The following is a 16,938-nucleotide window of genomic DNA, read 5'->3' as shown; positions in this document are numbered from 1 at the left end:
ACACAAAATGATAATTTTCTTCTGAATTTTATTGACTTGACACTTTAAATATTAATTTCTTTAAATTTAATGTTTATAGAAAATTGACACATAGAGGTACTGAAATACATAACAGCTCTTTCCACCTCATACAACATAAACTGGCAGCTTTCCGTAGCTATTTTCCCGTTTTATAATACCTACAGTTCTTTTCATTATTAAAAGTAAACTTACGTGTTTAAATTAGTAGGTTGGTAATTGTTTTTTTATTAGAAAAAAAGGTCGAATTCACCAAGAGGTTATTAGCGACGGAACAAAATATAAATAAAAAAATTGAATAACTACAGATTATGCAAAATATTTATAGATCTTAAATATTTAATTATATTACCATAGGAATACTCCTAACCTACAGTTTCTGCTAAAGAGTTCGAGATATTGTAACGATGTCTTTCTTGATCATATTTCCCACAATATATTAAAAAGTGTTTAACTGTTAATCGAATCCACTAGGAAACATTACTCTTCATCATATTCAGCTTAGAATTAGTTTGAGGCCACTCATTTCGCCACAAACACAACACTTTATTTTTAAAATAATCTTTTAAGCCACTGGAAACACACTTGTCTATAGGCTCCGAATAATCACGTAAAACTATCTGTCGTGCAGTCCTACCAGCTTCTTCATTTCCCGTTATCCCGACGTGTGATATTTTAATCAAAGATTAAGCCCAAGAATTTGTGATGATCTCTAAACTCCACACGTGTTTCTCATAGATTCTCAGGTTTGGGCGTTGTGACATGGAGCTTGAAGAAAATACAACTCCTATTGATTTTTCTATTGAAAATTGAAAACATGTAAGGTGGGATCAATTTTCGAGAGTATCTAAAAAGTTTTGAAGAAATGAGGACATTAAGGAGATATTTTTGCTTTTAATAAAAAATGCCACTTTGTCGTCAGCGTATAAACGGGGTTGTAAGGGTGCTTGAATATTTTTGATTATATCATTTATTGCCCCTAGAAATAAAGTTGGACTGAGCATGGATCCTTGGGATGTACCATTTTTTAAACGATAAATATTTGAAAAAATATTATTTATTTTCACTTGAAAAGATCTGTTGTTTAAAAAGTTTTGGATGAAGACTAGGCAGTGACCTTGAATATTCCAGTTATGAAGTGGTCTCAAAATGTTGTACTTCCAAGCTTTATTAAATACATATAGATCATAATACATCAATCAAAAAATATAGCGACGCATTTTTGGCTTGTAGCAAGACCTTCATGTATCTCACTTTCCAAGACTAAAATGTTGTCTCTGGTTGACCGATCTTTACTAAAGCAATTTTGCTCGGAGATTAAGAGATTGGAATTTTCCAAAATCCATAAGAGCCTGGAGTTATCAATATTTTCTAGTAATTTTCACGCTGTCGATGTCAAAGATATGGGTCGGAATGAGTCTGGGTCATATTTAGTTTTGTCAGTTTTTAGGAGAGGAATGACTATTGCCTTTGATTAAATAGCTGGTCATCGGTAGTGGAGCCAAATTTTGTTAAATATGTTTAAGAAATACGTTATGGCTGAAACAGGAAGATGTTTCAGAATTGCTGAAGGAATATCATCACATCCATGACCAGAATCCTTCAGTTTAAGAAGGGATGAGTTTATCTCTTCAAAAGAGATAGGATGGTTTAAGGAACTATTTTCAACTTCTAATGGATGTATGGGATTTTGTTCGGCGAATTCTTTGACTTTAAGAAAATTGGCTGTTTACTGTTGATTCGATGAGTGTCTTTGATAGATTCTTCCAAAAATGTTTGCAATATCACTGCTTGGTGTTATGAAATTATTATTTTCTTTTAAACCCTTGAAATTGTGTGAAGTGTGTAAACCACATATTTTTCTATTTTATTACAGACATCAGAGAGAGGGGTTTTGCTATTAATTTCCGATACGTACTTATTCCATGAAAATGTTTTAGCTTAGTTTAGTTTACTTGTATGTTACAAGGAAGGTAAACGTCTTTTCGAAAACAAATGAAATGTTTATAATTGTACAATTAATTAGTCTTTAAGTTTGTCTCCTGCAAACAAATAATATTTGGAGAATATTCAGATAAAAGAAGCTGTAGCATAGGGAGACGATGGAAAAATCAATCAATGTTCCACTGAAGAATCGAGTTGCAAGTTATTAATAGATTCGTAGTTGGAGGAAACTGAACGATTGTCTACAGAGGAGTCATTGTCTAGAGTCAGACATATCTTTTCCTAAATGGTTAAGTAGTTTTTTTTAAAGTTTTGTAAACTTAGTTTTTGTTGATCTATCATTTGCATATTGATAGCTGCATTTTAAAAGATGAAGTAAACCAACCATATTACTTGTAGATTCTTTGAGGACGCTAATAGTATCAGGTGAACCTTGGACATTATCAATCATTAAGGACAATTAGTGGTAGTTTAAAACAAAAGGTGGTGTATGATTATCAATAAAATTTTCAAGAGTTTTTCGTGTAGATGGATTGCTGGATGAGCGCGGTTTTTTTAATTTAGAAGATTTGGGTTTTGTAATCAGATTTTGTGATGAAAGTGCTAAATCTGTAGGAGGAGACTGCGTTTTATGGAGCTACTTGAATTGGCACAAGTATTTTTAGAGTTTTCACTTAGATTCTGTGGCTTTATTACTTTTGGAAGTACTGGAGCAAACTTATAAGTAGTGGCAGAAGTCGAGCATGAAGTTTTATTTGTAAGAGAAATATGTGGTAATGTAACAGCTTTATCCGAGTTTTCTTCAATTTTATCTAAAGCAAGAGGTGTTGATAGGTTGGAGGATATTGCTTCCGAAGTTGGTGAAAACGGTGTTGTCGCCGAATGAGATTGATTGAAAGTGTTGCTATAACTAGGAGTGCTGGTAGTTTCTTGGTTGTGGAGATTTGTAGGCGAGCTTACAGTTGGAGCATTACTGGAATTCGTAAGACACTATCTAGCGATATGTCCTGAAGCTTTGCATTTACAGTAGGTTAGACTATCCTGAGAAATGAAGATTGTATAGAAAGTATTTTCGCAATTTACTGTAAACGAATCGGGTACGACAAAATTGTATGGACTGGCATATACTTCGGAAACTTAGTATGTGGGTATATTTCGGTAGGTTTAAACTAATCCTAAGAAAAGAAATGGGTAAAATCATATTTAAATCAATACTTTTTAATTTTTCGCAAAACCTTTTATGAGGAATAGAGACAAGACACGATATAGGTCGATATGATGATGGTAATTTTGGATCTTCATATGTTTTTTTTATTAAACATTTAACAATTTTTCTTTAAATTCTCAGTATAATCTTGTTTTACCCACAACTTGCTTCAAAATTTTAAAAATTATTTGTTTAGTTGAAACTGGAAGATCGTGTAAAATTTTATAATATGTGAAACCATCCAAACCGGGAGCCGTGCTTCTGGTTTGTTTTATTTTCAAAATTAACTCTAAATAGGTAAAAGCTTTAGACATAGTATCTGAAGTCGAATAAAAATGAAAATTTTGTAGATTATATACATCGACATTAGAGAACGAAGGCGAGGCCAGCTGATTTAGATCATCCTCAATTAAATCTTCGTGCAATGGAGGTTTCTTTTTTTCTTTTGTTGATGATATTATTTGTTTCTTTTACACAATTCCAAATGATTGAAAGGGTTGTAGATCTATTAAGTTAATTAAGAAAGGTTATCCAACTTGAGAATAAGTTTAGACTTTGCTGCAATAGTTTGATAATTCAGATAATTTGTAATATTTCCTTGTCTACTGAATAATTTAAGTGCATGGGAGTGACTTTCAGCTATATTAGAACATTCTTCGTCCCACCAATATGAATGAAATGTTTTTAAAGGGTATGGATGCAGATGCTGCTGAAGATATAACTTCAAATAATTTTTTTGTTATTCGACAGTTATCTGAATCATTTAGAGATAAATTTGTACTGATTTCATTTTCAATAAATGCTTGAAAGGCTGACCAATCTGCACGACCGTCATTCCACTTGGTTGCCGGATTGATTTCGAAAGATATGGGAGCAATTTGGAGCTGAATTTAAATAGGGTAGTGATCAGATTTTAAAGTGTCTTAATATACGGACCAGTTTACCAAATCTACCAAGAAAGGAGAGATAAGAGTTAAATCAACTACAGAGTGATTACCATTGGGATTAACTCTAGTGGGCGATTTATCATTTAAAGCAATTAGTTCCCAAAAATCTAAATCTCTTCCCCCGCGATCTTCCGAAATAGGGCCCCACCTGTAATGGTGTACATTAAAATCGCCGCAAAAAATTGTATGAGAGATATCAAACTGTTACAATTAATTTAACCAATCTTTTTTTGTGGCTGCTATGTCTGAAGGTTTGTATACTGAAACTAAAGAAATATAAATAAATATATAATATAAATAAATACTGCACATACTTCAATGCACGTTGAAAAATTTTGGATTATGACACTTTCTTGATAGTTAAATGTTTGTAAGATATAAATATCCCTTTATATTAAAATTACTTTTAGACTTAAGCCAAGTTTTGGAAAGTATGATAATATCAACATGGTTTTTATTAAGGTAATTTAACAAATTATCTTTATTAGATGTTATTGATCTATTATTCCACTGCAAAATTATTAAATTACTAATTGGTTTTTAATTGTTTGTTTATTAGCCATTTTTAAAGTTTAATCAGTAAAATAGTTCTTTACTTGAATTTGATTCAATATGTTTCCATAGCATCATTTGGATTACTTGGAACAAAGGCCCTGATATTAGATTCTATAAGAGTATTTGGTGCTAGTTGAAAATTTTTTTGAAATTTATTCATGAAGGAGGTAATTAACATTATAGTTTTCTCTTTATAGTCCATAAATTCTTCACTGTAGGGGTTAGGTATAATATGTTCAGGTTTTTGACTAGGTTTATATGATTTTTTACAGGAATCATATCAAGTGTAGGAGAGGTTGAGTGTGTTCTTTTAATTGTTTTAATAATATTGGCCTTAAAAGCTGGTTTTGGTTTTTTAAAAGTAATATTCGATGATGTACTGTCGCCAAAAGTATTCGGTAAAGTTGGAAACTTGTTATCATTGTTTAACATAGAGAATCGGTTATTCGTAGCCACTTTCTCATATGATGGATTATTATATATATTTTCGGCTTGTTTAAAAAAAATGTTTTCAACTATCATAATTTGTTTTATCCTCTTTTGCTTTGCATATACAGGACAAATACGAGAAATTAAGGGGTGGTCGTTATTATTAAAATAAATTATTCTAATACACAAATTATTTTCTTTACAATCCTCTTTTATATGACTTGTATCTGTACACTTTTGACATCTCTCATTTTTTTATTTACATTGTCCAGCTGAGTGACCATATCTCAGATATTTGAAACACTGTACAACAGGTTGTATGTAAGTTTCAACATGGAAATTGCATAATTTATTTGTATACATGTTGGAATTTTATTTCCTAAAAATTCTACTATTATCATTTGTCTGTTTACCAAAACTACGTTTCCATCAGAGTCTATAATTGTCATTTTCTTACGATAGACTCTTGCTACCTGTTTGTTTGATTTAATAGCCATTAATAAATAATTTTCAGAAAAGAAAGTATCTACCATCCTGATAACTCATTTTTTGTGAATATAGAATTTTGGTATAAATGCTATTAAATTGTTTTTTAATATTACATCGTGGTTAACTAAGCTATTCCTAAGGTATTAAAAATAACCTTTACCCTATTAACTCCTACCGGTTTTATATCTAATACATATTTGTTTAAGTTTCATCGTTAAGAAGAAAGTGCCATATTTTAATTGGAAAAAGTCTCCCTAAATTTTTACTTTTGTATTCAACAAACACATAAAAAGGTCCATTATTACCTGGTCTATAACTGTTATTAAAATCTATTAGTTGTACATTCCTGTTATCATTATCACTATTATTATACGTGTTTTTTCATTGAGTGGCTTATCGCCGTCCGTTCTTCTGACATTACTTACGCCTTAAAAAACTCAATAAATATGCTTTCCGTAAATACAAATATCAAAACCAATAACTAATTATATTTTACAAAAGTTTAATTACCAGCTAATTCACAAAACTCGAATACGTCTATCCACCTTGACTAACGAATTCGAATTGTACTTGATGCATATTTTTATTCGTTTTGTCATTTCTAGTGGGTTTATTCATTCTAGTGTTTGTCTTTTCTTTCAAAGATATAATTCTTGTTTGTCCTCCTAGGGACATCACAAAATATTACTACAATATAATAAAGTTTAGTAACGAGGTACTAGGTTTTATGCAAAAGTATAGTTTAAATATTAGTCTCAAAAGTGTAATTAACACAAACTTGAAAACAATATCTATTTCGTAATTGAAAATGTATAAAGCGATATTATAAAGTTTTAAAAGATTTGTTTAATTTTGTAAGAAAAGTTCAGGCGTATTAATTATAAAATTAACCATATGATTATGGCCTGTAATATTATACTTTATGGAAATAGAGTAAAATTAAAAAATATAATTTACTCTTAAATATGTAACGTACAACAAATAACACTGAAAACTATCAGAAATAAGACATGAATTTTATCCAAATAAAAAACATTTACTGGTTATTTTAATAAAATTTATTATGTGTTTTTGTTGCAGGTGAGTGAACAGTTCGTTTCAAAGTATGCAGCATAGAATTTTAAGAAGTCCATTAAAAAATCGGTAAGTCAATATAATAGCTATTTAATTGAATGTCATGATAAAAATTAATAATTAATTTGAAAAACCTAACAGATTGTATAGAAAGTGATATTGAAAAATAATATTTTATTCAATTTATGTATTTATTTAATTTATAAAAAGTGTGATAAAACATTATGTTGTACATATATATTAGGATGGATCGAAAAAAACTTTTTTTCGAATTTGATAATGGACCTTGTGGCAAAAGTTGCCATTCATAAAAGTAAGTTTTTTGCCAAAAAAATTTTTTTTTACATCAACCCCTTCAGTTGCCCCAACCTCCTAAAAAATATTTTTTTTTTAAAATTTTTTTCGATACGGCCCCATATGTAAACTCTTCTTGAATGTTTAAAAAGTTTGTGTTCAAAATTTGGAGGCTCTCGGAACATTTTTGGAGGTGCCCCAAAGACCTAACGGAAAATAAAAAAATCCTATTTCATGTAGATAATACAATTTTAGCTGAAATCTAAACAAATTAACGGAATAATACATTTATTGACGGTAATACGACTCGTTACATTTCTATAAGGTAATATTAAATATTAAAAGTGAGTGTAGGAACAATAATGTAGGTAAGAAAAATAAAACTAACAATTCAACAAAACACTTAAGCTGCCAAAACGTATTTACCTTAAAAGGAACGTGTACCGATTTACAAAAAATATGTTATTATTAACAAATATTTAACTTATAACGTATATTATTATTAAAAGGAACAAAAGGTTATTTAAACTTAAATTCTGACTTAGAATTAAATGATTTCATTAGCTTCCTGGACTCGATTCGAGATTTTATGAAACCATCTCGTTTTTCCTCTCCACAAACTTTAGATGATGCCTCTGTAACTAAATGTACACATCTTTCAGTGGCCTGAGTGTGGCAGGGGAACTTGAACAAATCTAGAAAGGGTGCTGCAGTTTCTTGACCAGATACAAAACTTTCCAGGTCCTCGTCGGAGACGTGCTTTATTAATGGTGGTTCTGACCTATCTGTTTCATACCAGTAAATTATATCTGTATAATCCTCTGCCTGCATGTTTAAAGGAGGTACGCGAAATTGTCTGACAGATGTTGAATTTTTGTTCTCTTTTCTAGAAGCAATTATTCTGCGGCAGGCTAACTTGCGGATGTGCTCTCTGGTATCTGCCAACATCGCTAGAAGCAGGTTCTCTGAGTGGCCAAAACAGCCATTCCTTTGTATTACCCCATCTACTATCTTCCTTAAATCAGTCGGCATATATCTTGAATATGCAATCAATCTCCACAAATGTCGTGGACCTTCAGTACACAATGGCTTACATTTGATACTGAACCATAATGGACCATATACTTTCATGATAAATTTAGCTAAGTGTACCAGATTTTCGGAGGGATGCTCCGATGCGACATATAACCGAAGGATTCTACTCGCCGTTGTCACCCATCTTGAATGTACGACTGGTCCTGGTTTAATCCTCGCAAGATCTTCGCTGCATTCTCCAGATGATACTGCATGCAACATATCATACAAATATTGCTGATCAGTACTCAAAATCTTTCTATCTAAATCAGGAATAGTGTTACTCACAATTTTCGAGAATCTGACTAAAGGGAGGGTTTCACAAGCTTGTATTGATTTTCCAATAGCACCAGAAAAAGCTTTCGGACTTTGAGTAACACCATCAAGTTGGATTAAAAGGTGGCGTAACGGAAGTTCGTTTAGATGTAACATGCAAATAAACCACTGAAGAGGGCGATTTAGGGCAATTTCTAGTAGTCTTATTATTCCTGCGTTTGTCCCTGTGTTGACATTGGTACCATCACATCCAACTGCTATTAACGATTCAGTCGATACTTCTTTTCTATTAAAGAAATCCAATATTGCATCTTTGATGACGACAGCTGATCCAGACGATACGGCTAAATGGCCGAGGTAAATGGAACCTGGCTCTTTTACCAAGGATATATGTTCCTCTGTGATGATACTATAGTAATACTTATCGCCCTTCTTAGTTTGTGTCAGGGATTTATCCTTCCGTCCATCAAAATATAATTCTTCTACTACCTCCATGTTCTCATTTTGCAATTCTTTCCTGTGCTTTTCCCTTTCCCGACAAACTTTATTTCGATCTATTATTTTGGAAGTGTCCTGTTCATTAATGATGCCCAAATCTTGTAACAGAGCGGAAGAAAGTGATGCAGCGCTTCTGTCTGAAACACCGTAACGATCGCACTCCCTAGCAAAAGCTGTGAGATTTACCCTCATTTGCAAATTTGTAACGTTTTCAGATGTGGAAGAACAACAGGGCTGGGGATCAGAGTCAGATAACTTTCCAGGATCAGTCCTAGTCTCATTTTCAGAGTCTCCTGGCTCAGATGCAGTATCTCTAGACTTTAATTTTGGGCGTTTTTTAAATTGTTCTTCATGTTCTTGAGATCGTTCCATCATTCTTTGGTTTCTTTTTGCTAATTTCCTGGATGATGCTACATCAATTGATCCTATGACTAGGTTTCTGGTAGTTCGCTGATCTATTACACATTTCCTTTCTTGTGCTGGAATCTTCTTCTCTTTGGAGCAATGGCAATCGTTGAGGTCTTTACATTTACAACTAGCAATATCAAAGAGAGTTTCCTCCCAGCTAAGTTTTAAATCTGTAAGCTTCTTTGTGTAGCTTTCAGATTGCTGCCTGCCCTTATATGGTTTGAGTAGAGTCCTATAGTCAGTATTCAATTTTTTTACTTTCTCAGTAACTTTTTTAAATGTAATTGTTGGAACCGATGACTTCTTCCAGATGTTCACTAGAGTGTTTGCAGTTTCTGTTGCTATTATTGAAGCTGGTGGATCTTTGCCTGCCATGATGCCATTTTTCTCATTCCTGACAAATAAGTAGTGTCGAATTATATCCGCATTCGTGGGAAGTCTTAGCTGGGACATCTCGGCAAGGTTTGCAAAGATAGGACAAAGGGTGGTTTTCCTGGTAGGTGTTCTTGCGCTCATTTTACTTTGTTTGGTATCTGAAACAAAAGCAACTATTATAATATTTTTAACTATAGAAATTTAATTAACTTGAATAAAACGAAATAATGTGAAAAGTAACCAAAATATATTTGAAAGTCAAAATAAATAAAAACACATATTTCTTTACGTAACTGGGGCACCTCCAAAAATGTTCCGAGTGCCTCCAATTTTTGAACACACACTTTTTAAACATTCAAGAAGAGTTTACACGTAGGGCCGTATCGAAAAATTTTTCCAAAAAAAAAAACTTTTTTTAGGGGGTTGGGGCACCTGAAGGGGTTGATTTAAAAAAAAAATTTTTTGGCAAAAAACTTACTTTTATGAATGGCAACTTTTGCCACCCGGGCCATTATCAAATTCGAAAAAACGTTTTTTTCGATCCTACCTAATATATATCTTGACAAATTTAATATGCAATTTTATACTACCTATCTGTAATGTTGCAAACACTAGAAAATGTTATTTAATGTTTACCCTTTACACAACAATAATTATACAGAGAAATTTTGAAGTCAATGTTCTACACAATGTTTAATGTATTCATTCATAAAACCCCAGTCTTATTTTTGTCCATTATGTGTTGCGGTCTATATACCTAATTATATAAGTTTTATGTTGCCCAAATATATTTATTTTTTGTTTAATATGTCAATAGATTTAAAGTCAATTGTTTCGTAATTTTGTATTTTCATTTCTTTGACTTTTTATGTTTAAAAAATTGCTGAATTTAGCTTATTTTTGCAGTTATTATGTTAATAAACATGAATGATAAATATATAAGATATAATATAATATTAATTCCAAACATTCGTGTATACTTAAATATTGTCTTCAGACACTTAAAACCATAAGTAGTAAACAATAATTTAAAAAATAATACAGCGATCAAAAGATAGTATAATTTTTTTATATCTCCTTTATTCAGCTATATTGTATGTAGCTATTGCTAACTAAATAAGGTTACCTCTAACATTTACAATATGTATCATACGTACAATACAAGCTTACATTATATCTTGTTACTTAAACCTATTAACTAAGTCTGTTGGTTAAAATTTTTTCACTTTTCTTTCTTCTTGCTAGTCCCTTAACAACCGTTTGACCAACCTATTATACACATTATACACATTATATTACACACATTATATCGCGATATGTTACATTATATTCACTTATTAGTTCCCTCACTCCTCCAGTTAATGTATCATGTTGAATCACTGAGTTGGGTACGTAGTAAGGAGTGTCAAGAATTATCCTTATCATCTTATTTGGAACCTCTGTACTATATGTATATTAGTATTATTATATAGAATATTACATTAGTATAAAACGATTTAAATTGTTTTGTATTCAAGTAGTTTATTTTCTAGAGACAACTTAGAGTTTCTGTCGATGATCCAGTATATACGCCTTAGCATTAGTCTAAGAGAATATTTATTGTTTTGAATGACAATGAAGCATCTATTGGTTAGGTAGAAGTTTGGTAGCAGGAAATATGGTTTTTGTTGGAAGTCGTGAATATTGTTTACAATTCTGTGTACTTGCTCTATAGTACCATGATTGTTTCGAAACCCAAATTGATAGCCATGGAATTAATTTGATTATTTCTGCTATAGACTTTGAAGATGATTGGAAGTAGGCTACTCTACCGAGAGGAGGTGACTTCTTTTAATTTTTTGCCTCGTTTAGGAATCCTTATTATTTGTGCTACGTCCCAGATTCTCGGGAAGTATCCAAGTTTGAGGACAGCATTAAATATGTATATCAGTAATTTAAAGCATTTTTGTATAGATTCCTGTAGCACTTGGTGATATCAGGGGGTTTTCTTTATGCGGATTGCATTGATGATTATATTTCTGGTCTCATTTACTAGATTTTTTTTATTGGCAAGTGCATTTGGAATGATGCATTTAGTGTTTCTTCTATGTCTTTATCTTCTGAGTGTTACTCTGGATCGTGTGGATGAAATACTTTTTTTGGATGTTCAGTGTAATGTATGCCTCTTTAGGACTGTGAGACATAATATAACATAAAGCTACTTACGATAGGTTTTATTAAGCTTTATAAGGATAAATAAATTAACATTGTTATTCTTGTTCACATTGAGTCCCTAACCTAAGTGTGTTGTCAATGTCTGGTTGTCATGTCACTGCTGTCACTTGTGTTTCCGTTTACCAAGTACAATGTTGCCAAGTATATGCGTACATGAGAACCATACATAACACGTCCCCTTTAATAAAATAAAATAAACTAAAAATAATTCTCATTATCATGAGTACATAAATAGCAGTAATTCACAAATATATCAATAGGTAAATCTATCAGGAGGGCGGATGACTTTACCACTTCTGGCGGTTTTCAAACCAGGTGAAGTACTATATGATGTAGAAGGTACATTAATGCCATTGATGGGTGATGTTCTATTAGATGTTGAAGGTACATCAATATCTTTGATAGTCTTATTTGTTTTACAGTCTCTTGTATCATCGGGTACATTTGGACAAAGAACTGTTCTCGTATCTCCCATACTTGTCCTTCCAGTAGTCACAATATCATTTTCATGACTAGCTTTCACATATGCTTGCTCACAATTTGCATAAGCATGTTGCTGTGCTTCTGACCGTACAGGTGTAATATAGTGTCTATTACGTCTATAATCAGTATCATCTACTTTAACCACATAATCCCTTGATCCTTTCTTTGCCACAACCACTTCAGCATTCCATTTCTTTTTCTTTTTTTGAAGTAAAATTTGTTGTCCAGATTTTAATTCTGGTAACCTATTCGTTCCTTTGTCGTAATAGTGTTTTTGTTTTCTTTGATTTTCTCTCAATTGTGTAAAATATCTTTTATTAGAATATCTGAGCTTTAAAAATTCCATACTGACTGGTAAGTTGGTTCTGAAATTTCTTCCAGTTAGCAACACACAAGGAGCAGGTAAATTTTGTTTTTGACTTGTATTATAATCTAATACAGCTAGAAATGGATTTTTCTTAGTTTGTACAGATTTTAAAAACAAGTTTTTTATTGTTTGTATTGTTCTTTCCACCATGCCATTGCTACGAGGATATTGTGGACTTAATGTTTTTACTTCAATATTATACATACATACAAAATTTAAAAATTTATGAGAACTGAATGGAGGATCATTATCAGAAAATATTTCAAGAGGCAGTCCATTAATAGCAAACCTATTTTTTGTTGTAACAGTGTTACAACACTGCTAGCCATTTTGTTCATTAGTTTGTTAACAATTACAAACTTCGAAAAATAATCAACCACAACTAAAAGGTCTTGTAAGGCTACTGCCATAAAATCAAAACCAATTTTTTGCCAAGGTATTTCAGGTACATCATGTGATTTTAATGGCTCCCTACTGTTGCTCTTATAGCTCATTTGACAAGTCAGACAGTTTAGAACAATGTTTTCTATATCCTTCATCAATCTCGGATAATAAATTACTTCTTGAGCCTTCTTCTTATATGATACTACACCCTGATGAGAATGATGTATAACATCAAGAAATTCACCCTTCAATTGTTCAGGAATAATTAACCTCTTTTTATAAAACAATACATTCTTTAATAAATATATGTCATTTCTATCAGAGCAGAATTTTTTCACCTCAGAAGGTACAGAACTTTTATGCTCAGGCCACCCATTTAAAACATTATATTTAACTTTTTGTAAAGATGGGTCAGTATCAATTGCATTTTATAATCTTTTTTCATTTTCTTTTGATGTTGCTACAACACTCTCAAATTATTTTCAGCATCTATAAAATTAGTATTTATGGTTTTATTCAAAGGATCTCTACTAAAATTGTCAGGAACTTTGAGATTCTTACCAGAAACATATTTGAGTGAAAATTTATATCTCATTAATTGCATTGCCAGTCTTTGGGTCCTAGGTGACATTTCATCTAAAGGTTTTTTAACAAACCTAAAAGAGGTATGTGATCTATCTCTATTTCAAAATCTATGCCATAAAGATAGAATAAAAATCTTTCACATCCATACACTATACCAAGAAGCTCCTTTTCAATGTGGTTATATCTCCTTTGGGTTGGAGTTAATGACACTGATGCAAATTCAATTGGAAACCCATCTTGCGAGACCAAACCATATGGGCTGGCATTAACAGAGAGTATGGTCTTTTTGTCAGGGTTAAAATAACGCAAAGTAGTGGCTGACGCCACAAGATTCTTTAATTTATCAAAACATGCCTGTTCATTAGGTCCCCAATGCTACTTATTTTTACTAGAAAGTAAACATCTTAGAGGACTAGTGTGTTCTGACAGGTTTGGTATAAATTTTGCAAGATATACTATGGTTCCCAAAAAACGTTGTAATTATTTTCGATTACTTGGTGGTGTCATTTTTGTAATAGCTTTTGTTTTATCATGATCAGATGAAATGCCAATATTACGAATCTGATGACCTAAAAATTTTACTTTTGTTTGACAAAATTTAGATTTCTCTAAATTCAAAGTTAAGCCACTTTGTTTAATTTTTTCTAAAACACATTTCAAATTTTTATCATGTTCACTTTTAGAATACCCAGAAACCAAAATATCATCAAAATACGTTATTGTTCCTGATACACTATCTAAAAGTTCAGACATATATTTTTAAAAAATTTCAGGTGCACAGGTAAGGCTATATGGTAATCTCAGATGTCTATAACGACCAAAAGGTGTAGTAAAAGTACATAAAAGTGAACTTTCATAATTCAAAGGCAACTAAAGAAAAGCAGATGATGCGTCTAATAATGTGAAATAATTAGCCCCGGAAAGCTTAGCAAGTAAAGTATCTTGAGTAGGAATTGGAAACCTTTCTCTTTTAACATATTTATTTAGATAAACAGGATCCATACATATTCTAATATCAGATCCCTTATTTTTCGAAAAATCTTCAATAGGATTTTGCCATTCTGTGGGTTCACTAACTGGTACGATAAGGTTTTTACGTGCCATATCATCAAGTTTATCTTTAACTTGGCTCCTTATAGCCAGTGAAATTTTTCGTGTCCCACTTATGAATGGCACTGCAATACTAGATAAAGTTATATTAAAATACCTGTTGACCTTTCCTACACCTAAAAAAATGCTCTTATAACAATTTATAATATGATTTGTTTCATTGTCTATCATACTAACACTAGGCTGATCACAAACAATTTTAAAGTCTCTTGCTGCCTTTAGGCATAATAGAGATTCTTGTTTATCATTATGTTGTTATATGTTCTTATAAGAAAAAGGCATATAAATTTTACCAACAACATTAATAACATGTCCAGTACAGTTAGACAATGAACTATTAGTATTTTCAAGCATATTATAATCAATATTTAAATTTTTAAAATCACTACTGTTCAATATATTGACTTCACTTCCAGTATCAACTTTTAAAATACTCTCTTTACCATTAATAATAATTTTTTGGAACCATTCTGAAGAGTTCAGATTAATTTCATTAACGTTCCACACTAGCACCTGTTTATCAGTTAAATCAGTGTCAGAATTACTACGACTACGATTATTATCATTGATTTCATGGACTTTGTTGTTATTATCAGGACAAAATTTACGGTAGTGTCATTTTTTGTTACACAAAGAAAAATATCTGAAAAATGCAGGACACTTACCCCTAATATGCTGAAGTCCACATTTATAACACTGAATATAATGGTTACCTGTATTTTTGTCAGTAACTTTGTGGCTTGTAGACTGCTTCTTCTCATACTTTGAACCATACCTTGACTATCCTGTAGATCCAGGTCTGTTTTCTTCATTTCTTTTCTTCACAACACTAACACTTTCACTTTCTTTGGATATTTCACGTTGAGTAACAGCACTATTTTCCATAGCCCTACAGATGTCTATAGCTTGTGCTAGTTTTAAATCAGCACATTGTAATAATTTTTCTTGAATACGGAGATCATGTGTACCCAAAACAATCCTGTCCAAAATTAAAGTATCCTTTTCTTTAAACTCACATGTTGATGCTAATTGTTTTAAGGCAGTTACAAACTGATCCATACTTTCATTTTGTAATTGATCTCTTTTAAAGAATTTAAAATGTTCATAAATTAAATTCTTAAGAGGGCTGCAATATGTATCAAACTTACACAAAACAACGTTGTACTTCTAATCATCTCCATCATTTTCATACTCGAAGGTATTGAATATCTTTAGCCCTTCATCTCCCATCTGATTTAGGAGAATAGCGATTTTTATGTGGTCTGGTTTCTCACTTTTGCCGGAGGCTGTTAAAAATAACTGGAACTTTTGCTTCCAAAATTTCCACTCGTGTAAAATATTATTTCCTTGGAAACTAAACGGTTCTAAGCCTTTACTAATATCTGTCATCTTGATTCGTGCACAGTATAGCTCCTTTATTTACGTATATTTTTTATAGGTTTTTTGTTGCCTTGGCAATGTTGACAAGTATATGCGTACATGAGAACCATACATAACATTCAGTAAAGACTTTTATTTTTTCTTTGTCATTTCTTGCCCACGTTTTTCCATTTCTGATTGGTGGATTAAACTGTTTAAGCGTTTAAGCTGTTTTGTGATATGCACAATGCATAATCTGTTGGCATCAAAGATTCTTAATAATTCTGAATTTTTTTGTTTTTATACTTCGATAGCGATTTTTAACTCTATTATATTTGTTTCTATTTTTTATTGATCTGTTTTTCATCCATTGTTTCTTTAGTTTTCTTCTAATTTTTATTTTCTCTTTATATGACAGAGGTATTTCGTTTATTTAATTATACTCAATCGATCGGTATATTGGTTCCTATCTAGGTTATTCCTGTTATCTTCCCAGTTGTTTTTTTTTGTTATATAACCTTGTAGGCTTATCTTTGTTTAGGATTTTTAAACGTACCTTGATTATTATTAAAAAATGATCGAAGGACAGGTCATAAGATCCGGTTACCTTGCATTTTTTGTGTCTAAGGCTTCTTCGATACCTGCTTCAACACGTCTGGAAGTTTATTAATATCCGATATCCAGTATGTAGGTTAGCCAGTAGATAGATACCCGAGTTAATTTGCATTCATGATCTTAAGCAGTTCTCGGGCTTTAGTGGTTTTTTTATATATAATAAAATAATATATTAATATTTATAATAAAAATACCAGACGGTACAGGCTTTGCGGCTTAGTGTTACTCACTCT

At 31.6% G+C, this 16,938-nt stretch overlaps 1 protein-coding gene across 2 annotated transcripts in view; it reads left to right on the top strand.

Moving 5' to 3' along the window:
• Positions 1–16,938, top strand: part of LOC140449719 (uncharacterized) — a 741,138-nt gene that overhangs the window by 197,180 nt on the left and 527,020 nt on the right. Inside the window, exons 1-2 of one of the 2 annotated variants that reach the window (XM_072543041.1) lie at positions 6,154–6,304; positions 6,670–6,732. In XM_072543041.1, the coding sequence (XP_072399142.1) occupies positions 6,695–6,732 (38 nt within the window). In that variant the 5' untranslated portion in view covers positions 6,154–6,304; positions 6,670–6,694. Of the gene's footprint in view, positions 1–6,153; positions 6,305–6,669; positions 6,733–16,938 lie in introns of those variants that run through there. The other variant, XM_072543040.1, reaches the window with a different exon arrangement.

This window comes from Diabrotica undecimpunctata, chromosome 9, assembly GCF_040954645.1.
Source record: "Diabrotica undecimpunctata isolate CICGRU chromosome 9, icDiaUnde3, whole genome shotgun sequence".
NCBI classification, from domain to species: Eukaryota; Metazoa; Arthropoda; class Insecta; order Coleoptera; family Chrysomelidae; genus Diabrotica; species Diabrotica undecimpunctata.
The sequence above is the reverse complement of the archived record's forward strand: the minus strand, read 5'-3'. Positions and strand labels throughout refer to the sequence as shown.